This window comes from Numida meleagris, chromosome 7, assembly GCF_002078875.1.
Source record: "Numida meleagris isolate 19003 breed g44 Domestic line chromosome 7, NumMel1.0, whole genome shotgun sequence".
Taxonomy (NCBI): Eukaryota; Metazoa; Chordata; class Aves; order Galliformes; family Numididae; genus Numida; species Numida meleagris.
Window position 1 is genome coordinate 8,597,813 of NC_034415.1, and position 25,020 is coordinate 8,622,832.

General features: G+C 45.0%; 1 protein-coding gene across 4 annotated transcripts; it reads left to right on the forward strand.

The window, feature by feature from the left end:
* On the forward strand, positions 8,946-24,230 carry RNF2 (ring finger protein 2). Of its 4 annotated transcripts, XM_021405111.1 has the most exons (8): positions 9,140-9,366; positions 15,581-16,638; positions 17,431-17,519; positions 17,720-17,880; positions 18,659-18,874; positions 19,672-19,944; positions 21,070-21,241; positions 21,869-24,230. In XM_021405111.1, exons 2-8 carry the CDS (start codon positions 16,584-16,586, stop codon positions 21,968-21,970), a joined length of 1,068 nt encoding a protein of 355 aa, XP_021260786.1. In that variant the 5' UTR covers positions 9,140-9,366; positions 15,581-16,583; the 3' UTR covers positions 21,971-24,230. The 4 variants fall into 4 exon arrangements, with proteins under 4 accessions (XP_021260788.1, XP_021260786.1, XP_021260787.1 ...); XM_021405113.1 differs by lacking the exons at positions 9,140-9,366; positions 15,581-16,638 and adding an exon at positions 8,946-9,077; XM_021405112.1 differs by lacking the exon at positions 15,581-16,638.

The following is a 25,020-nucleotide window of genomic DNA, read 5'->3' on the forward strand; positions in this document are numbered from 1 at the left end:
CACTTGTAAATTCCTGCTTGTCCGACTAAGCTACGATGTGATATGATGTTATACCTTCTAGGGAAAGAAGGTTGTGTGGCTCCAACTGCTCCTGCTGGTTGGTGCTAAGCGTTTAGAGCCAGGGCATGTACAGAGCCTGGAAGCTTGTGAAAGCTCTTTCTGTAATTGTGTTGTGGATTTAGGTCATCCCTCCCCTCAAGACCTCCTGATGCATACCAACCCACTCGACTTCTGCAAAATAAACCATCAAAAGTAGTGGGAAAAGGAACCCACAAAGTTTTACAAATTGAAACCACCTACTGTATGATTTACTTCAGTAACTCTGTTCCTAAAACACAGTAGGCAATGCTGTAAAGAACACAAAAGAATGTAACAAAGCTTCCAGTAATGCTTACTCTTTTATGGAAGTAAATGTTTTGGTATCTATTGACAGTTTCCTTTCACTGATACTTATCCCTAGTGATGCATGGAACTCCTTTCAAACTGCATTCTGTTTGAAGCCAATTCTTTTAATTGTTTCCAGGGTTAGAAGTAGGCTTGTTCTAACTTTTCCTTATAAAGTGTTCTCCATTTGCTGCTAAATTACAACCAAAAAACCTGATTTTTGTGGTTTATGGAAAAACAGATGCCTGCTTTCTCCTACCTGCTTCTGCTAACTTCAAGGTTTTCAAAATCTCTAGCTTTGACCTTTGAGAAAATGTAGTTTTCAAAGCAACTTCTTTTTAAAGTACGCATGACTTATGTACCCTAGTCATGCAGATGAAGAGAATCACAATATTCTCTTTTCTTCCTTCCTTTCCTTCTTCCATTCTCTTCAATTATTATATTCCAAAGTTGTGTTTGAAGCCATTAAATCTCAAACAAAACAAAACAACCCTCTTGCTCCCCCACAAAGCAATGAAGAACTTTTAATAACTTCCAGACAGGTTTTTGTCTTTCTGATTTTATCTGTCAATTCCTACCTTCCACAGTTCCTCTTGCTTAACTTTCTAAGCTCATCTCAAAATTGCAGTGTAGCTTCCTTTTACAAATTTGAACCTGGGCAGAAACTTCAGCTTTTGCTCACTCTGTACATCTAACTTATGTACAGTTCAGAGAACCAAAGCTATCTTGGTAGTGCAGTCAACGCAAGGGCATGTAGATATAGAGAAGGCAACTCAGAATACCTTAAACTGGTGCTTAGAGTACATGGTGTGAAAAAAAAAATGAAGTCCCAGCTTAACTTTATGGGTACAAAAGAAAAAAAGCTTCTTTGATCCGTTAATCACCCTCAAGAATACTCCTTTTCTGCATTCATCCCATGGTCTCTCTTTTCCAGTCAGTCACACTGGCTACATAATAGAAGAGTTCTTTAGTCCTTCTAATTTTGATTGCCATTGTGTTGCCACTGTTATGTTAATTAGATTAAAACAGATTCCCACTGAGACTGTCACAATGATAATCATTGTAGTTATCTGTCAGCTCTCTGCAAATCCACTTTCAATGGCTTTGTAAACTTGCTGTCCCCACAGACCACACTGTTATGTGATGTAAATGTTCTGTTCTGACCATAGTTGCTCGTAAACATTGCAATAATCAATACAGAAAAATAGATTTGGAATGACCGGGAACCTGAGGCACATTATCCATCTTTCCATTTAACTAATCATGAAGAAGATATTGGAAACAGAATAAATTTTAACTTGCTTAACATGCAACTAATACCGTCTGTTTTTATCCTGTCAGAAATTTTAAATGACTGTACATTAATACTCACCTGTTCCTTTGTCTGAAAAGACTGTCTTACTCTTTTTTCCCTCCTATTTGTTTACCTTGCCCTTAAGAGGTTTTAGCCTTTCCACTGCTTGTTTCCATACCCAGTTCTATGGGATTTCACTTCCAGACTGCTGACTTAAATCCATATCCTGGCAGATGTCATCTGAGGAAAAAAAGAACAATGGAAGAGTAAGTGCTGAGTTGTCTTTCTTGACCTACTGCATGAAGACGTACAGCAAGAAGGCACCTCTCATTATCAGACTTTGTAGGATGGGCTTCATAAATACAGGTTCCTTACAGATGACATGGAAACCATTACGAGGAGTCAGGTACTTCTCATTAGCTTTATGCCTCATTTAACTGAATCCAAAAGGTTTGAGTCTTCTGCATCCAGCATGCACGCTTGTGTGCACATGTACGGGCACAATATGCTTTATTTGTAAACCTGTATTATTCATCTCATTTCTCTTCTTACTGCAAATGTGAACCAGATGTGTGAGGCTGCAGGGAAGAGAGGTCAGCTATTTTTCTCTACCCTCTGTTCTTATTGGTCATCTGGAAATCAAAAATGTTCCCAGTAGTGGCTTTAAAAACAAGTAACAATACACAGTGAAGATCTCTCTTCCATACCTTAACCTGAAAATAACAAAAGAAGAGTGGAAACGGAACCTAAAAAAGGAAAGGATTTCTCCTTCAGACCTCTACTCTAACCTAATGCCTGCAGCATCTATCAAATATGACCACAGATCACTAACTCATAATGGTGTTTAGAAGACTACCGGGCAGCAGCTGTTGTCATCTTCAGGTGCAGGAACCTGTTCACCCTAAGTGACCTGACAAGGTTCACACTGGTGTCAGTAGTACAAGTGGAAATTGATCTGGGCCTCCTTGCATGGTGACTCTCTAACAGCAAAATCCTATTTGCTATGCTGAACTGAAAGGTAAAGGTGAGCAATACGCACTACCATCCCAAAATAACTTCCATCTCAGACCCATGTGCTCCAAACTCAAGTGTTGTCCAGAGCATAGCAGCAGGCCTGTCTTTGAGTTAAGTAACTCTTGACATTTATGAGAAAAATGTTGCGTTATGAATAAGTGGGCAGATTGCTTTGCTAAGTGACATGTTCACAGGATCAGGACCACAGCTGACACACACCTATTTTTCACAGTTTCATGAGGTCACTGCGGAAGTTCAAATAATGGAAAGAACAGATGAGTTAAAGGGAAACTGCTTTAGAATGGAAACACACAGCTCAGTGACAGTCTAGCAAAAATGTACCCATCCTCTGAAGAGCATGGTATAATCTGCCAAGCTTCTGCAATGACAGCTATTAGCCCACACTTGATACAATCCTACGAGGGTCACACGCTTTGACCAGCAACAAAGCAACATAAATCTGTGCTATCAGAAGTACTTTAAAATAAGGTATAGAGTGAATAAGGAGTCATTCATTTGCTGTAACTGATGGTGAAGGCAGGTCTGACTAAGCCTGATGTTTTTTCAGAATTTTCCCCCTTCTCATCTTCTTTGCCTACTTCTGTCCTTGTCCTGGGCTGTCTGTTTTAAAATGTCCCCACACTCACCACTTTTTAAATTGCCTCATAAACACAACAGGCCAAGGTGCCTTCATACTCATCTACCTCTTATTTTCAGTGTAAGCAGAAAACTTCAACTACTCCAGAAAATGTGCTCTCAATTGAGGCATTCACTGGCAGAATTGCAGGAAACGCTCTGAATTGTCTACATTTGATTTCATCTGTTTAACGTGGCTGCAATTACAAACGCAACTAACCTTATTTGTGCTCTCCTCTCCTTCAATGAGATCTTTGCTGATGCCTTTAAGGCACCTCACTCCTACTGCTGTGCGGTGTGAAAAAATCCCACGAGAGGGCACCAGACAGCGGGATCTTCTAAGATAACACCCAGGAGGCTACTGCAAAAAAGCAGCTCTTAGCTCCTAGAGATCAGCAGCAGAGTAACCAGCTGCCAGCCAGGCCTTCAGTGTGCAAACACCAAATGGGAAGATCCATGTTTCCATTTCACTTAGTTTGATGTTTGTTCCTTCTGCTTCAGATCTCAAGCATGCAGGCATTGCTTCTACCTGCAAATGTTGCCCCACTTCTTACTGCTGTGTTGACTTGTGGCTGATCTGTGTGAGATGGCTTTATTACAGGATAATCTCAGCCCGCACAGCTCTTTCCCCAAACACCTCCACCTTCCATGCTTCACAGGACTTTGCCCTCATCTTTGCAAAGTGTAGATAGTTACTGTAAAAAAAAACTATTTCAGAACATTTTGTGCAGAATTGCCCATATGGGAAACCACATAGGATAGGTATCAATCACATATGATTCCCTCCTGGGGGGGATAAGACACTATAAACATGTTTGCTGAATAACAAATTAAAAAGTTGTAAAAATGGCTTTATGATGCCCCTATTTCTGTTCAAATTACCTATGCTAGGCTCTGAGGCCAAAATATTTTGCATTTCTGTCTGCTCTGAGACTACTTAGATCCTTCTGAAAGTATGTGCAAATGTTCCTCAATTATTCTGAGGGAGTGAGAAGATAAAAACAAACTAAATAAAAAAAAAACCTCTTTCAATACGCTTGTTATAATCCAAACGGTAGGTTAAATAGTCAAAAAAGAGTTACAGGAGAAACAGCGCTGGATGCTTAGCCTGACTTCTATCCTCCTTACTGCCCTTTTTGCAACAGAATAAGAGAAAGGTGACTGCAGGAATAGCTACAGTTTCAGCAAAACATTTCAAAAGGTCGTCCTTTGCAAATCTAACAGTGAAACATTAAGTCTTTAAAGCAAAGGCACAAGATTCATTTGCAATTATTTTGAAATAACTGCTTAATTGCAGAAGCCCCTGCATAGCACAATAAAGAGAATCAAAAAAAACAACATTTGCGTCTGAAAAAGAGAAACATGAGTGTGGTTGGAGATCCAAGTCTCAGTAAGAGGTTCTGGCACACTCCAGAACTGCTTGGATTTATTACTAGTGACATAGGGGAACTTCTTTGTAAGACCACCACCAAACTCCAGTGCTTCAGCTGTGGGTTTTCCCTTTGCTGCCAACTCACACCGTGGAGTACAGACCTAGTAATTTGGCACCATGGAAAATATAGCGGGCCTGAGTCATTCCGTCCAAGAGTAGGAGTAGAGAAATTCCTACTGCTGTGCCCCCACTATAATTCTTTCGCTTGTGGGGGTGTTTTTCTCCTGTTCTGCCCTCATTTGGAAACTAACTCACTGCTGCTGCTTTCTGGCCTCCTCATCATTCACGTAGCACAAGTAGTGTGTCAGCCACACACATTCTCTAATCTCCCACAAAGGGAACAAAAATGCTCAGTGGGAAAGTGAAGGACTCTCCCAGCCTAGAAGTATTAAGTCTTAGAGCAGTTACAACACAGAGTGGAAATAAGCTGGACAAGAGGAATAAATACGGCCCTATCAGAGATGAAACTGCTAGTGAATCAAAGCCAAAAAGTTCACTGTACTCTGAACGAACAGCTAAAAGGAGAAGGAAGAAGGACCAGGCAGCTCCCTTCACTTGTGCGTCTGCACCAGCACATCATAAACCAGCAACAGTCACACCTGTGTTAGGGCACCTGGATGACTGTAAATACTGTCAGAAAGGTGCTGCTTTGGGCAGATGAACAGCTTCAGTCCATTTAGTTATGATCCATTCAACTACAAAAGGTGTTAGACTAGAGTGCCTGTTCAGAATTGAAATATTTTTTCCAACATCCTCTCTCACCTTTGCCTTATTATAGAAGGTGTTAGAGAACGTGGCCTGATATTCACCATCAAAGCTGGTGAAAGACATTATGCTACTGACTACTCAAAGTGTGCTTCCATTCTGCACACTGCTTATGAAGTGCATTGTAGTCCTGAGTTAATTAAGGCTATATTAGGGTCGGATACATCAAAATATTTAGAGGGATCTTTGTAAACAAGATCCACTCTGTTACTACCTGCTCCCAACTCTGCTGTTCTTAGCTTATCCAGGACTATTTTTGGTTCAACACTGAGTGCCCAAATGGGGGCTACATATTGGTCTTGAGTGACTTTTTTGAAAGCAAGAGCTTTAAAATAGTGAATTATTGACGATCCCCTGATGATCCATGAGTACTGAAGATCCTGCAATGCCCCGTGCCAACTTTTCCAAAGGAATAAGACAGACAGAATCTCTATTTTGTGAATTTTGATCCTTGAGTAACATAGATTCTGCTACAATTCCCATTTATACTCATTACTTTTCTGAGTAGTTAATATGCCATGGTTTTATCCTTCCCATTTATTTTTGCGTGCAAGTTTCAAATAAAGCCACTGTCTTCAAAGATGATCTAGATTACAGAAGAACAGATCTCTTCTGACATACTGTTTTCAATGCATACACAAGCAAGAGTCCAGAATGTGTGGCACATCACTTATCTTCAAGATGTCCACTTGAATGTTGCATAAAGTGACATAACTTCAGCCTTGCTATGCCTCCAGTCATCTGGAGGTATAATAAAACTTTGGGTATAATAAACCTACCTACAGCCAGAGAGCCCTACTTCAAACATGATGTCTGCATGAGAGTGAACAGTCACTTAATGAAAGGGCTTAATCCCTGCCTTCACCATACCTTTGTGATGCTCTCATGATCCAGCAAAGGGTGCATGGCAGTTACAGCCACACTGCAGCAATGTCACACCACTCAGTATAGGGCAGACAAGTCTCTCAGTGTACCCTGGGGCACCACCAATGACCTTACCTCCTCTTACCAATCCACTGCCCACTTATTTTCCCTCATTACCTAACAGAGTAACACACCAATATGGACATTTTCTACCTTCCTTCACATTTTATGTTATTTACTGTTCTCTGCCTACAGACTGCGAAAATGGGAGCACTTTATTTTCCATTTTCTTCTCTATTTATACTAGTTTCTAAAAGGCAGTGAATGGGTGACCTTCAATCACTTTAACAGGTAATAAATATTTTACCTGGAAGGAGGACGTGGAAACAGCACGTCTCAGTTGACCGGAGTAATTTTCTTTACAATTCTTTTGCTGCCACAAGGAGCAGGATAAAAGTTTCCATTACACAAGGAACACTGGAAGCCACAAGCTGATGAAAGCTATCTCAGCTATCACGCAGCATGTTTTTTTTCTACCTTCTGCAGAGAAAGCTGCAAAGAAAAAAAATGCTCGCAAAGGCTTGAAATACAATATTATCCACATCCTAGCCTTTCTTATCTGCACTCCGAGTGCAGAATTACAGAATGATGGGATAATGTGGGCCAGAGGGGACCTCAGGAGCTCCCTGCCCACTCTCCTGCGGCTCAGCTCTGGGGTCAGACCAGGTTGCTCAGAGCTTGAGCCAGCTGAGCCTTGGAAACCTCCAAGGCTGGGGACAGGACATCCTCCCTGGGCAACCTGTGCCACTGCTCTTCTGATATTCTGTCCAACCTTTCTTGTTTTAATTTGCATGGACACCCCAGTTTGCTGATGCCTTTCTCACACTGGGGACCCAAAACCAGACATAGTACCTGGATGTAACTTAAAGAGTCCATCTCCTGGTTGTGCCTCTGTGCTGCCCTGATGCTGCTTCCCTCAGCATTGCCAGGGCTCTGTGGGCCCAGTCCTGCAGTGAGCAGGGTATTTGGTATGGAGCAGAACCATGCACGTGCACCACATTTTTCCCTGGAACAGGAAATCTCCACAGTGATGTCTTGGCAGACTGTCAGCCTGCACTTGAAAAGTTTTTTGTGGTCTTCTTTTTTTTTTTTTTTGACAATCATAAAATTATTGAGAACACTACATTGCAGTGAAGACCCACGGTGCTGTTACTGAATGGAGTTGGACTCGATGATCCTTATGGGTCTCTTCCAACTTGAAATATTCTATGATTCCTTGAATGGTAAATATGATAAATATAAAACAAAATCAAATAAATATTCTCATAAATATGGTGACTTGGATACCACTGGCCTAACATCATTGGCGCTGAATTTCTTTTTGTGTCCCTTTGTGCCAGCTGTGTGCCAACACATATCCATTTGTTAGTCCGTGTGCCACTGTGTACTTCTGGATTTCACTAGATGCTTCCAAGGCACCTCCCACCACTCCATCCTCCTTAGAAGATCTGCTTTCCTTACAACTCTGCTTTTATTTTGCACATCTTATTTTTACATCATTCAATACGTGGGGCTGTTTTAACCTCACAACAGCTTTACTATGGATGCACGTGAACTGCTTCACTCTCCCCCGAGCTGCAGGCCCACAGCGAGGCAGCTTTCCCCGCAGGGTGCTTGCTGGCAGCTTGGCAGAAGCCTTCCCTTCTTGGTTGCTGATGAGCAGCTGAAAGCAGGAAAATTTCAGTCATTAATTCTGACTCGTTTCATTCTGACTAGAACGGATCAGAAGTTCTTTTTAAATCTTTCTATGCCATCTTTGAACGCCAACATTGAAAAAGCCCAACCTAACCCGCTTGGGAAGGAAAAACAAACCTCAAACTTGATGGGAACAAAGAGGAGCGTTGAACCCAGTTCCTGTCTGACTCCTGAGGTTTAGGGGGGAGATCCGCCCACCCTGAGAGAACAGCAGTGGCACTGCTGACTCCCGACTGCATTCCTGTGGGGATCTCCAAACACGGCGCTGTGTGGGTCACTGGAGTGGGCGGCACCAGCCACTGGGCAAAAACAGCGACACAGAACCACGAGAGGGAAGCTGGTACGTGCCAGCGCTCCTTAAAAGTATCAGACGTGTTGCAAGGAGAGACGAAAGCCAAACCAGAGCAACCCGCTGGTATTCCAGCCGTGCAAAAGTTAACGGTACAACTCCAGAAAAAAACTTATCATTGAGTACATTTCAATGATTTTGTAGCATCACTGAAGACGCAATTCAATTTTCGTCTGACGCGGCGATCTCTGTTCACGTTCAGTTCGATCATCACCGGGATGAATCACACCGAGCAGTGCAGGCTGAGCGGCCAAGGCACGGTAACGCGCCCTGAGGTGCCAGCAGCCGTCTTCTCAGCGTACAGAACACCACAGCACAAGGACAGACGCTTATTTCGTCTCACTGCCGCCCAGCGGGTCTGAAGCACTCGGGGACAGTGAAGGGGCGCTTTCACGTTTAAAACACCGCGGGCCGGCGGGCGTTCCCTCAGCCGGGCAGGGACCCGCCGCGCTCGTCCTCCTCACGGGGCAGCGGCACCGGGAGCGCCCCGCGGCCGGCAGCGCGGCTTCGCCTCAGGGAGCGCCCCGCCGGGAGAGCGGCGGCAGCCCGAGGCTGAGGGCTGAGCGGGCACGCAGAGGGCGGCGGTGGGCACCTCGCATCGCCCGGAGCGGGGGGAGGCGGGGGTGGGAGCGGGGCCACGGCGCGGGAGGCGGGGAAAGCGGCGCCCCGCCGGGCGAGGACAGCAACGAGCGGCCCCGTGCCGGCGGCCCCGGCCGCGCTCCCCCTGCCCAGCCCCGGCCATGAATATGTAACTCCCCTCTATTTCCCGAGCTCCATTGCGGAGCTGCCGCTCGCCATATTGTGCTGCCGGGGCTGCGGCTTCTCCGCCGGCGGGAGCGAGCGGCGGCGGCCCGAGGCGGGAGGCCGGCAGCGGTGAGCGCGGGGCGGGCGGGAGGAAGGGAGGGAGGGACGCTGGCTGGCGCCGGGCACGGGGCTGCGCCCCCAGCGGGGCTGCGGGGGGCGGCTGGGAGCTGCCCCAGCTCTCACCCGCGGGGATCCCGCAGCGGGCTGCGCTGGGGGCCGCCCGCAGTCATGCTCAGCCTCGCCGCACTGCCCTACGTGACACGGGGCAGAGGCAGGGCGGGGCTCGGCGCGGCTGGGACGGGTCCCCGGCGGCTCCGCGTCCCGGCGCCCGCGCACGGAGCCGGGCAGGGCTGCCCGGGCCGTGTCACGGCGTCACGCCGGCGCGCGGAGCAGCCCCCGGCCCTGGGAGCGCGTTATCAACGCGCTGTGCGCAAGGTGCACGCGTGCCGTGCGGCTCTGCCTGCCGCCCTTTTGTCTTCACGAAGCCTGCGGGACCTGCTCGGCCGTAACGCTCCGAGCCCCGGGCCCTCTGGGGCTGCCCCGCAGCGCGCTGTGTGTGTGGAACGGGCGCGGAGCCGCGCTGTGCGTGGGGAACGTTGGACATAAGCTGTTTGCTTTTGGAACGTAATTGGATCAAGTGACCAACTCTCTGAAATGCGGATTTTCAGTCTGATAAATGATAACGCAGCCCTGGTTGGAAGTGGCCGTGGCTCCATCTGTGTGATAGCTATGCATTGCATGCGGGCTTTTAAGGATTAAAGGGAATTGCTTGCATGTGAAAAACCGGTTGGTGTGTGGTTGAAATCATTTTTGCTTGGGGAAAACTCTTTAAGCAAATGTGTCATTCATTCGGTGATGAGGAATTGATTTGTCATGAGAGTTCCCGTAAGAGGTACTGTCATTTGTATTCACCTGTGTTGTCACTAAGAAACTTTTGTAATGAGGTGATATGACATTCCTCCGCATCAGAGCTGGCGTTCAGCTTGTCAGCTGCGACACAGGTGCTCGGTTTGAGGATACGGCTGAGCAAAATCTGTTTACATTGGAAATATCCCACCTGAGGGATCAGCGCTGCCAGTTCTCCAAGGTGGGAGGAATTATCACTGCACAGATGTTGGCTGTATCCATGCTGTTGTTACCAAGCTTTGTGTCTTCATCAGGCTTCAGATGGGATTCGAGTAACCCTAGGGCTTCCTTAGAGGTCACTGGCTCTGGGAGTGATGTTTGAGAAATGCCTCGTTTTCTGCATTCACCTTCGTAACAGTGGGATGCAGTGGGGTGTGCTTCATCAGTGCCCCTGTGTGTTCCAGGGGGCATGTCTGGCAATACGTGGGGCAGAGGGAGCCCCACGGGGCCCCAGGGGCAGATGCTTGGGCATCTTTGGTGACCAGTGCAGAGTGTTCTGGTGCTTTTGAGTCTGTTCTATCATGAAACAGGAGTGTGGTGGGCATGTGTAGCACAGCTGTCTGTTTTAAACATGATGTAGCTGTCGGGATGCTTGAATTTCTCCAGCTTCTCTTAAAGGTTTCTCTTTCTTTCTCCCTTGCTTTTTTGTTGTTACTTAAATGCCCTTTACCTATTTTTACTGACTAGAACAGCAGTTTAGTGGTGATACAGAGAAGAAAGAGAATGGACGTGGCTGAGCCTAAATTTGGTTCTGTTTGTTGGTGAGGATAAGTGGCCTCAAATTCTTCATTTCCTGAGGAATGAGCAGAGTTCAGTATTACGGAGCTGTTCAGACTTGTTGCAGCGGGGAAGTATTTTAGGAATTACTGTCTGCCTTCCCCCTCTTCTGAGTTGTGGAGTTCTCCCAAGCAGTGGGGAGCTGACAGCAGCATTCTGCCAACTAACTGAAAATCTGATCTGTTCCTTACTCTGCACCGCTCAGGGATAAAATTAAACTGTTCTGGATGATAACAGGATTTAAATTGTGTAAGTATTGCTCCTGTACTACTATTTATAAAATACAGAGCTTTATTTGAGAGAGACAGAACTTGTTAGCTGTCACCCAGCTTCCGAGGAAAGCTGCATGCCAGCCTAACAATGTGGTTTCTGTGCAGCTATTGTAGGTGTTCAGTCAATCATGTGTGGGATTACTGGAGTCTTGTTTTGTCTCTCAAAGGTTGTGGGTGGTTTATTTTCTGTTTATTAACAACCCAGCAGAGGAAGCCATCTTTTGTTGTTACCCAGAAAATTAGATCGCTGTTAGTTGTGATTGGCTTCTAAATCACTGCAGTCGGAGTCTGGTGTGGTCATTTGCAGGTGTGAGCACCTTGCTGGTGCGTGAGCCTTGTGCCTTGGCTCCTGCAATGGCCCGGGCAGCTGCTGCGGTGCAGGGGAGCAGGAGTTCTCTAACAAATGAAATGTGGAAGTAATGTATCATGTCCTTTAAAGGTTTTCCTCGTGTTTGCAGCTGTTCAGGTCTTGATGCTGAGGGCCCCGATGGTGAGGAAGGAGTCTGGAAGCTCTGGCCTTGCTTCTCTCAGGCAGGAGGTGTGGTCTGTGGGGCTGCACTGAAGCTGTGCAGTCCGCGAGGTGAAATTCAATCCATGTTTGTTATCATCGACAGAACTTGGTTCACTTATTGAGCAGAAAACAGCTGAGTGGCTTTCTGGAGACCTTGCTTACGGAGGTGGGAAAGTTAGTGAAGGGGGTGGCCAGTTCTCCCTTTCTGCAGCTGTTATTTCAGGGAGTGAACAAGAAATCAGTTAACCTCAGAAAATGTGCCAGCAGTGCTGCAAGGGTTAGAAAGCACCATAGAAATGAAAGCTCTGAAGCACAGTTTTGCAGCAGGGGTACATCCACCATAGCAGGATGCGTGCTGTTTTGATAGTTGCATGCATGTAAAGGCTGTCTTCTGCTGCAGACTCTTGAGGGTCCCTGCACTGTGGCTGTTAGCAGCATAAAAAATACATGTTCTTATCACTGCTTCAGTGTGGGAATAGTGAGGTGCTGAATTACACCTTGGTAATGACCGTTTTTCTTCTTATATCAGCTGTTGGCGAAGGTCTTTGGCATGCTTGGTGTCTTTGAGGTCTGATTTGTTGGCTCACATCAGCAGTGAAAGGAACTGTTCCATTTTTCGGTCCTTGCAGAAGGCATTGGCAATGTAGATTTTGGTGTTTTTTATTTTTATTTTTTTGTACCACAAAATGAAAAGCTTTTGACTTAATCCCTTCAAAATAGGGAAGACCCAAGCTTTTTAGTTTATAAATAGCCTGGTTTTGCAATGTGATGAATTTAAGCACAGGTGGGTATGGCAGCCAGAGAGAGATGGGTGTCCTGGTGAGTTCTGCACTACCTGAAGGCAACTGATACAGTGCTGAGAGCGCTCTGAAAGTGATCATCTTGTGTACTCTGGTGTTTATACCTCAGCAGTTGTTCAAGAGGGTATAACACAGACGAAAATAATAGTAACACTAAGGATTGAGGATTATTCCTTAGGTGTAAAAGTAGATAGCAGCTGGTTTGTATGGGGTTGTAGCACAAATGTTTCCTAAGGCCAGGATGAGCAGCTTGATGACCAGATTGGAGATGCTGCTGTGCTCCATGGATCAGTTCATTTCAGTGCCAGTAAATAGTGAATGGCAACTAACTGGAAGATACCATGTACCAGGCAAATCACTTTCTTCCTTAGGAGAATGAATACAGCAAAGAAGCTGTGAAATGCCCTCTGCTAGCAAGCTGTGTATTTCAGAAATGCTGATATTTCTCACATGTCATCTGACAGGGAGCCTGCTGCAGGTTTCTTAATGACACTTTCAGGCATTGCTAGTAGGATTTTCTTATACTGATGAGAAGTGCCTATTGAGTTTGTAGGGTTGGTGGTGGGAAAATGGGGATTTGGGACTGGTTACTGAGAAAACTAAAAACTGAGAAGTAGTGTGGTTGTGGGGAACGGTCACAATGGGAAACCTTCTGTAGTGCTGTGCCGTGCCTTGGGTTTCTCTGCCTTCCTCAGCTTTGTGGCTACTTTGGGATGCCTTTGAGTCCATGGTCTTGAATCAATTATACAACTCGTTCCTTTCTCTTGGATGGTAGTTCTGTATGGCAGAAATGAGGTGGTGTGCCTGCTGGCTGTTCCCTGCAGGCTGGCAGCCTACAGGTGGCAGTGGAGATGTGTTTCCAAAGTCCAGTGCGGGATCCAGGGATGGTGCTGTGAGAAAAATCTGATTGCTTTCTTATTTCCCAGCAGTGCTGTTGCCCGTGGAGTTACTCACATGGTGCCCTTGTCTCTTTCGTGGAGCATGTAACCACAAAATGCAGCCATTTCTTGTTCTAATTCATAGTTTCTGCCCCACAAGCAGAGTGCAAAGACATGGTTGTTTGCAAGCTGGCGCATCATAAGGGTGGAAAGCATGGTTGTTATTTCTTATCAGATATGACTTCTACATGAAGCATGTAATTGCTGTTTGAAGTTTCAGCTTCGTGGTTTGTATTAATTTGGCATCTTTAATAGCCTTTTAATTGGCTCTGATTTATGCTTTCCAGGTGATAGAGTTCTAGTTAGTGTACCAAAGTATTTTAAACTCCGGCTTTGCGTAAGTGTTGCAAAACTCTCATTTTTTACATGTTGTAGGCATCTGCAAAGGAGCTCACTTACGTTACTGGGGCAGATTAATTGATCGGTGTCTGGTGACAGCTCTGAAATTAGCTTATGAATATCTCTTTCCAGCGTTCTGTGAGAGCAGCTGAAAGGATTCACCTGATAACATTCCTTTTGTATTCTGTAGATGCCTTTATGTCTCACTTCTCAAATTTTCATCCTCATGAATTTGCAGATTGACTGCTAATCCATCAGCATCTACAGCTCGTTCTAAGAGTTACAAAACTGAGATTCTGGCAGACAGTCTAAGCCCTCAAGAAGAGGGCTGCTCTGGTCAAAACTGAAGGCATTCTTGGACCCTACTGGCCACTTGAAATGTGTGTGCAGGGGAGAGAAACTGTATTCTTGGACTATGTTTGTACAGTGTTCTGGGGTTCATTTAGACACAAATATGAATGTTAGTGCTGTCTTGTGGGTCAACTGGCAGAGAGGCTTTTCTGCCCTTGTTCTAACACAAGAGGAGGAGATCATAGTCATAGAATGGCTTGAGTTGGAAGGGACCTTAAAGATCATTGAGGTCCAACCTCCTTCCTTGGCCAGAGTTGCCAATAACTAGAGCAGGCTGTCCAGGGCCCCATCCAGCCTGGCCTTGAACATCTTCAGGCACAGGGCATCGACAGCCTCTCTGGGCGGCAGTGCCAGCACCTCACCACCCTCTGAGGAGTGAAGAATTTTTTCCTAGTATATAAACTGAATCTCCCCTCTTCTAGTTTAAAGTCCTTGTCCTGTCACTATAAGGCTCTGTAAAAAGTTGCTCCCCCCTCCTGCTTACAAGCTCCCTTCAAGTGCTGGAAGGCCGCAATGATTTCTCACCTGTGCCTCCTCTGCTCCAAGCTAAACAAGCCCAGCTTCTTCAGCCTTTCTCCATAGGAGAGGTGCTCCAGCCATCTGATCTCTTCATGGCCCTCCTCTCTGGTCCCGCTCCAACAGCTCTGCATCCTTCTTGTGCTGAGGGCCCCAGGCCTGGACACAGTGCTCCAGATGGGGCTCACAAGGGCAGAGCAGAGGGGAACAATCCCCTCCCTGTTGCCACCCCTCTATTGATGCAGCCCAGGATACCATTGGCCATCCAGGCTGCAAGCGCACACTGCTGGCTCATGCCCGCTTTTTTTGCCCACCAGGAGCCCCAAATCCTTCTGCACAGGGCTGCTCTCCAAGAGTTCTTCTCCCAGTCTGGTACACCTATCTGGGATTGCCCCAACACAAGCACAGCACCTTGCACTTGGCTGTGTTGAACCTCACTTGGTTCACGTGGGCCCACTTTTCAAGCCTATCCAGGTCCCTTTGGATGGCATCCCTCTCTTCTGTGGTCAGTAGTCAGAGATGGGCCAGTCATGAGCAAATCTAAAGGAGAGCTTGGTGGTTGTGGTTATGAGCCTGCCAGGTGGTGCTTGCATTGTCAAGGTGATTTGGGGTCAGAATGTGGAGTTGGTGAAGCTTGATCCTTGACATTGGTGCCAGTTGTTGGTGCTGCTACAGTGAGAAGCAGTGTGATCCAGTCTGATGTACAACAGTGTCATCAAGGAAAGAAGTCAAACCTCATTCAGATGAATTTGTCAGGGTTGGTATGGATTTGGAAACAGATTATAAGAAGTATGGGAGCAGGAAGAACGCTACCGAGTCTCATCTGCTTACCCATGCGGTGTGAGATTAGTTATTCTTTCTTTCTCTTTTCAGCCTCTGTGAGTTAACCCTTGTTTCCACTGTGCTCTGATCTCGACTCTGTGTGTACCAGAGGCGGAGGAGGTGTTCACTAGTGTCCAAGAGGGCCGCGTGGATCTCTTTGTTTTCAGCCAGCTTTAAGGCCGGTATTTTTCCTCTTGCAATCCCAAAGTGCTGTCGCTGCATACCTTATGTTGAGAATTAAGTATGCTGCATCTCAAATGAGAAGCTTTTAGAATAAAGCCGATTGATTATATGTCAGGACACTTGCGCTGTGTCTCCTGCAGCGTGGCCTCCTGTGTGTTGCAGTAATGTTAACGTACTTGTTCTCCAGGCTGGTGTTCTGGCTGGCAGCCTGGCACTGGAACAGCTGCCATCGTGCTAACAAGCGTGAGCACAGATGTTTAGGCAAGGTGTGCTTGTGCATTTGGTGATCTCTGCTGTGGGCCACTGCAAGGAGTTCTTTGCTGCTGCAGAGCTGCGTAATGTCCGAAGCAGGCTTTTCTGGGATGCCCCAGCACTTCTCTGGGGTGTCCAGCTGCACTCCCACGTGCGCTTCCCATTCTGGGAGGAGTCTGAATGTTCTGCAGGTTGATGAGTGTCGGTACATGGGAGACAGTTAAGTAAATATCTCAGCTTTAAGAGCACTCCAGAGTCCTTAATTCAGTGCAAACACAGGATAATGTTGTTGGATCTCTGTGGGAAGAGCTGACTGACAACAACACATAACAGCAGCCCTTACTCTGAAGGACTCGACCTGTTGCATACGTGAAATTACTCTGAATAACAGCAGAAATCAAGTCACTGAGAAATATTTCCTTCCTTTGCCACTGGTACAATTTTCAGCAGTGCTTCTTCGCTGACACGTGTTGCTTACTCCATAATTACATTCATGTCTCTGAGTATTTTACATAAAAGTCCCAGAACCTTTGAGAGAACCGCGCAGTGCCCTGCCAGAAGTGGGGCTGATGCTCTGCAGCTGGGTCACAGTGGCTTGTCTCTGCTGCTGGGGTAAGTGATGCGCTGCAGGCCTCATTCTTCTGACCCATGCAGAGGAGTGTGTCTTGTGACAGGTAAATGGCAATTTGGGGCATAGTATTTCTGTAGTAAAACTGGAGTTGAGGGGCTGACATCTCCTAATTTATTTATTTTTTGACAACTTCAGACCCTTGTTACTTACTATGCATAGTAGTGATCGTGCCTACTTTATGTCAGGCTTTATTTCTGGTTTGGATTTTTTTTAGTAAGGTGGGAAAGCTAGTTTATGGGGCTTGGAGAAGAACTGATATAATAATCTTCATGGAGCTGCTTCCCTTGCTCTTAATTAAACCTTATAAAGTAACCTTGTTCTCCAGGGAGGTTGACCCTTTTCCTGTAGAACTTGATGAATTTGAAACTAGATTATAACGTGCCTGGTAGATGCAAATCAAATCAGCAGCCAAATGATGATTCTAAGGGTCTGGAAATACAAACCTAGGTTTAAATAAAAGGGCAGTAAAGAAACTTATTCCACCCGGGTTGTGTGTTGTGAGAACGTATCCTGTGCAGGCTGCCAGTGCCACCCCTGTGCCAAGCCCAGCTCTGGGCCCTTCAGTTCCATCTCACTTTTGCTTAACAGCCTGAGTGGAGTTTTGCAAAGTGCTGCTGGCTGGGGAGTTCCCTCAGTGTCTCTGGAGCGAGGCAGTGCCAGGGATTCCTGTGCCTCAGTGGATTCTTGCCATGTTTCTGTACTGTGGGCACTGAGACTGCTGGGGCTGGAGGCCCTGGGGAACAACTCACTTGGAGAAGTCCTGCTTGGGAAGAGGGGAGCTGCTTCTGGAGCCAGGCACACCTGACCATACCGTTCTGTTCTCTTCTGCTTCCAGCCATGTCTCAAGCCGTGCAGACCAACGGGACGCAGCCTTTAAGCAAGACCTGGGAGCTCAGTTTGTATGAGTTGCAAAGAACACCTCAGGTAATGTGTGCTGAAGAGCTGGCCTTCGGGCAGGGTTTGGTCTTTATTTTATACCTGTTGGAACTTGAGGTCTAAGGCTTTCCTTTCCTGATGTGGCTGAATATGTCCCTTGCTGTATTGTTATGTCTTGGTCTAAAGGTAGTAGTGCGTGCAATTTCTGTGAAATTTCCTTAAAGAACTTTTTCTTTGTTTTACACCAGGAAGCGATCACGGATGGCTTGGAAATCGTGGTGTCACCCAGGAGCCTGCACAGCGAACTCATGTGTCCCATTTGTTTGGACATGTTAAAAAATACCATGACGACAAAAGAGTGTCTGCATCGTTTCTGTGCTGACTGTATCATTACAGCCCTCAGGAGCGGGTATGGAAATAGCAGTACAGGGAAAAGGGAATTCCCTTCAGATGGAAATGGGATCAAGAAATCCTCTAAGCCCTGGGTGTTGCTGTTTCTGATAATGGCCATCACTTCAGTGTTCACACTGAATTCACCGTGCCTGTGGAAATTCTGATGACTAGCAAAAATACTCTTCTCATTAAAGAGAAACAAGAAAACTGTCCTCAATAAATCAACGATATTTCTGTTACTGAAGCCTCTTCCTTTTACAAGAAAAACAAAAAACACGTGAACCTGATATATTAATTAAATTAGAACAAAATGTTGGGAAGGACAAGACTGAGTTTTAGTTTTCCCAGTAATTAGTGCTTGAACTCCAAAATGGGTTCCTTAATCTTTGTTTCATCCTGCAGGTCCTATGAAGGCCTATACCTTTCAGTATAATTTCCACTAGAAATGGAAAAATTTCTAAGTAAAAATAAAGCCTTAGAAGATTAAGGGGAAAAGAATTCTAGCACAGAACTCCATGATTCTTCAGTCAAAATAAATTTTGCTTAAACATACCTTAAATAAATACACTTTAAAAATTATAACAAGGGGATGTGTTTCTTTTTTTTTATTATTTTGTTTCTGTTTTGTTTAAGTATCTTGAGCTATCCGATTTGTCAAAATATAGAAGCCCCATTCCATTCCAGATTTACTGTAAAATTGAGTCCTGGTGAGTGTTTTCTCTAACAACTGCGGCTTTAGGACTGACTTCAGTCATTGCCATAGGCTTAATATTGTTCCTTCTCCTTATGTCTAGCAACAAAGAATGTCCCACGTGTCGTAAAAAGCTGGTGTCGAAAAGATCGCTGCGACCAGATCCCAATTTTGATGCTCTCATCAGTAAAATTTATCCAAGCCGGGATGAATATGAAGCTCATCAGGAGAGAGTGCTAGCAAGAATCAGTAAACACAATAACCAGCAAGCTTTAAGTCACAGCATTGAGGAAGGACTAAAGATTCAGGCTATGAACAGGTATGTAGTCACCTAATTTGTTTGCATGTCTGCCTTCATGCTAGAAATACACCACCTCCTCACTCTCTGTGTAGCAAGAGATTCTCCTCTTCCCCTCTGAAGGCTGCCGAAGTAACTTCTAACTTCTGTTTTAAATAAATAAATAAATAAACGTGTTATTAGTTTTATTAGTAAATAGAAAACTTTCTGTCACTCCCCACAACTTCTCTGGCAGCCAGATGTGTGCTACTAATTTACTGGTATCATTCCTTAGGCCCCATCTGGAGTACTGCCAGGGGCCCCCAGCACCACAAGGATGTGGAGCTGTTGGAGGGCCACGAAGATGCTCAGTGGGCTGGAGCACCTCTGCTGTGAAGAAAGGCTGGAGAAGTTAGGCTTGTTCAGCCTGGGGATAGGAGAAGGCTCCAGGGAGGAGTTGGGAAGGAGACCCCAGCCTTTCTTTTTGTTTGTTCTGAATCCCAAATGGATTCATATTTTGATTAAACTACTGGTCTGTTTTGTGTAAAGGGTAAAATTAACTGAACGAAGCTTAAAATGATCTCACAACATGCCTAAAATGCGTTTGAGGGATAGGGAAAAATATGCAGTTTTGTATATGGGTATCTTTTTGTAAGATACAATGTGTGTTATTATTATTATTATTTTTTTTAACTCTCTGAAATGTTTAGTGCTTGTGAATGCATGGTTCATGTTATGTCAAGCTTCTGGCCTGACTGAGAGGAGAAGAGAGATGAGTTGTACAGGTTGGGTGAGTTCTGAGTGAGGATTAGTGTTTATTTCTACCTATTTGTCACCAGGTTGCAGAGGGGCAAGAAACAACAGATTGAGAACGGCAGTGGAGCAGAAGATAACGGTGACAGTTCGCACTGTAGCAATGCCTCAACACACAGCAATCAGGAAGCAGGGCCTAGTAACAAGAGGACCAAAACATCAGATGATTCTGGGCTAGAACTGGACAATAACAACACAGCTGTGGCCATAGACCCCGTACTGGATGGTGCCAGTGAAATAGAATTAGTCTTCAGGCCTCATCCTACCCTCATGGAGAACGATGACAGTGCACAGACGAGGTAAATTGGCTTTATTCTTCTTTGTGTATTCTGATTTAACTCCTGCTGTTTTTATTTTCTATTTATAACTTCTTGGGGCTTTTAAAAATCAGCTTGCTTTGGTTGAACCACCTCTTGTTTAAACAAAGTCACCCTTCTCATTGCAGGTCAGATAGATGGTGCTGCTGAACTATCCTCTATACAGTGTTACAGTAACAAACTTTTTTAAGCCTTTGGTCAGAGATGAAAGTGGTTTTAAGAGTTTCTGGCAGTTCAGGGTGGAGAGCAGAATGATGGTATAAGATCTACTTAGAATAAGATTCTCTGGGAATAAACAAATCTTGTGCAAGTGTCAGCAGTTTTTGGAGCAGCCTCGTGTCAGTGTGATTTGTAGGCTGGAAGCTTTGCCTGGCGTTTTTCCCTCATCCATTGTGAGCACAGACTGCAAATTTTGGATCGCAGCAATAAGCAATCTTGTGGAGTTTCCCCAGATCTCTTCCTGGCTTTCCCTTCTGATGAGACATCTCTCTGTAGTGTCAGTGAATATATTACTACGTATAAGCTTCATCCAGCTTTTCTTTTTTTGGTTTGGAATTCCAAGGGATTTCTGGGAATTATTCTGAAAGACAAAGAGAAAGCAAAGCTTCTGGCACAGGCCTCTGCAGCATGTGTGTCAGATTGGAATTCCTGCATGAAGATTTAAAGAGGAGCAGGTAATAAGGCAGTAAGGAAGAATACCTTTAGCAAGGAGCAGATCTTTATGGATCCTTATGGATTTCTGTCCCAGAACTTTGTACTGCATACGGGCTCAGAAGATTTCAGCCATTGTGAGTGGTTCCCCAAGCCCCCTGGCAGCCTGTTAGCCGGCTTTTCATTTCAAGCACGTGGCCAGGCAGCGCTGTCTTCGCTCTACAAAAGAGCAGGAGGGCCTGTGGGAGGAGAGGAAAAACCTGTAAGAACTCTTTGGAACAGTGTAATTTGTTAAGCTGTGTGTGTGTCTAGGGTGGAAGCAATCAGCATTGTTATTTGCAAACTGTTTTTGCAGGCCTTTTCACATGTGATGTTTAATGTTTGGGAGCGTTCCAGGTGTCTTTGTCCTATACCCCTAATATGAACATCTGATTTTCTATGTGGTTGCTGTTGCAGATACATCAAGACCTCAGGCAATGCCACTGTTGATCACTTGTCCAAGTACCTAGCTGTGAGATTGGCTCTGGAAGAGCTTCGGAGCAAAGGAGAATCAAACCAGATGAATCTTGACACGGCCAGTGAGAAGCAGTATACTATTTACATAGCTACTGCCAATGGGCAGTTCACTGTAAGTGGAAGCTCTAAGAGGAAAACTGAGCATCAGTATGTCTCTGATACAGATGTGATTAGAATCCATGCAGTTGGACTTCTCCTGAGTTGACCTAGGGATAAAATTCGTGGCACCAGGTTGCTCTTTCAGAAGCAGATAACTTGTTTTGTAGGAAAATGTATGTAGCAAAAGCTTGGTTAATAGAAAAAGAAGGCATACAAATTAATTGGGGGAAAAAAAACATTGATGCCAGCAACTATTAGCTGACTTCCTTCAGGTGAGGACCTGACCTTTCATCTTACAGTTAAAATTGAAGAGGAAAAATGCGGCTTCATCTGAGAACCCTCTTTGAAGAGCACTGCCTAGAAGCAGGGAACATCCATTGCATGGAGGATTTCTCCACTGCAGTATAATCTTCTTATGCTCCAGTACAAAAAGGCTACTGTGAGCCTTAGTGAGATGGACAGGAGTCCATAATAGCTTGTGTTACTGCTTTTTGACCCTGAGTGTTTAGCCAGTAACTCGTTCCACATTATCAATGAGGACTTTAAGTCAGTGCATGCTCCAGTGTAAGTAGTTGTTGACAGACTGCTGCCTGTGCACACTATCAGATCTTCTCACATCTGTTCTGGTGTTTTCTTTTAGGTATTAAATGGGTCGTTCTCCTTGGAACTGGTCAGTGAGAAGTACTGGAAGGTGAACAAACCCATGGAACTGTACTATGCACCAACGAAGGAACATAAATAAGCTGTGCTGGACAACTGAGATGGGACTAACTCTCTTTTTATAGCTATGACTTCTTTAATATTAAAAGAAGGCACCATCATTATCTTCATGGACAATACATATGTGATGCCTTCAGGCTCTCAGTATACTTATTAATATGATTAGACAGTATTCTTGATTGTATTTAATTTAGACTTTTTTTTGTTGTTTTTCTCTAGTGCTTGACATGCTTTTTTTGTCCCCAGTGTGTGATAACTGAATGAGTGTTCCAGTTTGGAATGTCTTAATTTTATCCAGGTAAATCTGGATTTCTAATACATTTGACACAGTTATAGTAGCCTCTGTGAAGTATTGAGCATTGGATGGCTAAGTAAGTCTATTCAATAGTAACGTATGCCAAGGAATGTGTTAAATGTTGTAATTTGCTAATGGTTATCCATATAAAAGATGGTAGAGAATTGATTTCTGATAGTCTTGCAACTAGAGGAGATCTCATTCCCTAGAAAATACGTATTATTCAGTCTTTTTTTTTTTTTTTTTTGAACAAATACAGCTATAGTGAGAAAACTGACACTTTAAAAACCTTGCTCCTTACTGAGCTTCAGTGCAAGGTGATTCCTGAGGTTGGTTTGCTTCAGTCAAAACAAAACCAAAACCAAACAAACCCCAAACCCTTCCCTGTGAAGAAATCCCAATCTTGGTCCACACTGCAGTTTCCCATCCGGCTCCTGTTGCAGTGGTAATCCTGTCCTCACAAACTTAGTTGAACAAAATCTTATGGAAGGTTTACAGCCCTACCCTGTTCCATATAATAACAGATTTTTGTTGAGAATGTATCAGAACTTGCTGTAAAGAATCGTCTTAAACATCTTTTGAAAGCAAATCCCCTAAATTCCAGTGCACTGACATAATGCAAATGAAAATATTTTGCTTTAGAGGATTCTTGCACCCAGCTGTGAGCTTTACTAGGCTTCAGTTTGAGTAGGGAGGACTTCAACCATGAGCTGCTCTGAGATTACTTTTTTTTTTGGCATAGCTTTAACAAATGCGGCATAGCACTTTGGAAGGAAATTTTAGTACTTGACAAAGTTTACCATTTAGTGTCTTAAATTTAGGTTCAAGTTTTAAAACTTGGCAGTAGGCTGTTGCGTGAAGGCCAGTAGCTGCTGTTCATGTGCATGTTAAACTTCTCTTCCCTGGCACTGCACGTTGTTGTCATGTCACGTCATGGGGGTTGCTTTGCCTTTAGCATTCTGTCTGATGGGAAATGTGTTACGGGAGATTGCCTGTACTGTAAGACTTCCTGAGGAAGCCTCCACACATTTGCACCTGAAGCTAGAAGCAAAAGAGTTGCTCTAATAGATGAGAAGCAACGTGCTCGACCTTGCCCGGCATGGCTGCTGCTCACCGCCTGCAGTCAGACTGAAGATGTGGCGTGTGGTACGTAAGCATTCAGCTGCTTGGGGACTCTCCTGGGAGGGAAGGACCCTTTTATTGCTTCAGTCTTTCAAGGCTCACACTTGTAAATACGTGTCTGTTCTGACTGCTGCTTCAGATCAGCTTCATCCCTACGTGAAAGCTACACAGACTTCTCTGAGTAATTATTTGCTCTTACTGGAAGCGCATGTGTCTTCATGACTGTAGAATGGAAGTATTCGGGCCCCAGAAGGCCAGGGGTTAAATTTAATTAAATAACTTTAATCATTACCTTCTGCTGAAGTGTTGCGTTGCACAGACTGTTAGTGCACGTCCACTGAATATAACACAGAGCGGCTGGGCGTGCTGTGATTCAAGTGCTTGAAAATTTGAGGAGGAAGTTCTAGATTGGTTGCAGCACACCTTCCCAGGGTGCCAGCGAAGGGAACATCCAGTCCCTTAAGCAGGAGAGCTGTTAGTGAAGCTGAGCGGTCTGTTTAGGAACAATCTGTCGCTTTGTCCCCGGTTCTTTAGATCGTGTGGGAGAACGTGAAGCTTTTATTTTCCTGTTCATGTTGTAGTGAATTTACGGAATATTTATGTTCTCTAAATATTCTCTATAATGTCGTTGTTTGATTAAACCGTTGATTGCACTGTGACTCACTAGTGGTATCAACTATTTTATTTTCTAAATGGCTTTGCTACTCCACCTTGTTAAGCCATGGTGGATTTTTGTGTTGTTTTTTCTTTTTTTTCCCCCCACGTACGTGACGTGTTAGGTATGGATAAGCTCTAGTATCCAACCACAGTCGTGATGACATTCCTCTTACAAACTAACAATAAAAGCCAAAATGTTATGAACGAACTGGACTAAATTCCAGTGCTGCTTCCTCTTTTAAACTGTAAAAGAAACCTTTTGGCCAAGTTTTGTTTGTGAGTGTTCAGTGCTACTGCATTTGTATTTCACGAAGGGGCGCGCAGATGTTACTGACACGCACGTGCATTGGTCCTGGCCAGCAACATGGAATGAGAGTTCATCCTGAGCACCACCACAGCCTGAACTCTGCGCAGAAAGCTGTTGTTTTTGGTGCAGTGATTTGCAATTCCTGCAGTGCTGCTTTAAGAGAACCAGACAAAAATTCTCATTTTTCAGCAGCAAACCAGAAGAACCCTGACTACCTCTGTTTTTCCTCCATGTGTCTATTTCCTCACGTCCAGTGCTGAGAGAAAGGCTACAGTGTGCAATCCACACAGCATTTGAGCTCTTCTCATCCATTACGCACTTCGCCATTCTCAGATGGAGCGACTATGCTTTGTGTCTTGTTTTCACCCGGAACCCTTTTCCTGGTGGGCAACTCATCTGCATTTTGCTTCTCTTCGTCCGGTTGCCTACATTTTCTTACAGGCAGGATTTGGGAGAAAGTTGAGATGCGAACTGCCAGGGAAGGTCTTGCCTCTGCTGCGCCCTTCGGTTTTACGTTGCCCGGCAGCTTGAAGTTGAGCTGGAGTTCCTCCTTGTCGATCAGCTTTCTCCTGACAGATTTCCCCCAGTGTTTTCATGTGGATCTCTCCTGTTAGTTTATCAGCGTGCTCTGTCCAGCAATGTGCTGACAGCCTCAAACCATCATTTGGTGTGCCTCTTGCAGGAGAGGGAC

Coding starts and splice junctions, on each gene's coding strand:
- RNF2 (XM_021405111.1), top strand. CDS start 16,584: ATGCGCTGCAGGCCTCATTCTTCTGACCCATGCAGAGGAGTGTGTCTT. Junction 17,520..17,719: donor AGTTGCAAAGAACACCTCAG/GTAATGTGTGCT, acceptor GTTTTACACCAG/GAAGCGATCACGGATGGCTT. Junction 18,875..19,671: donor AAGATTCAGGCTATGAACAG/GTATGTAGTCAC, acceptor ATTTGTCACCAG/GTTGCAGAGGGGCAAGAAAC.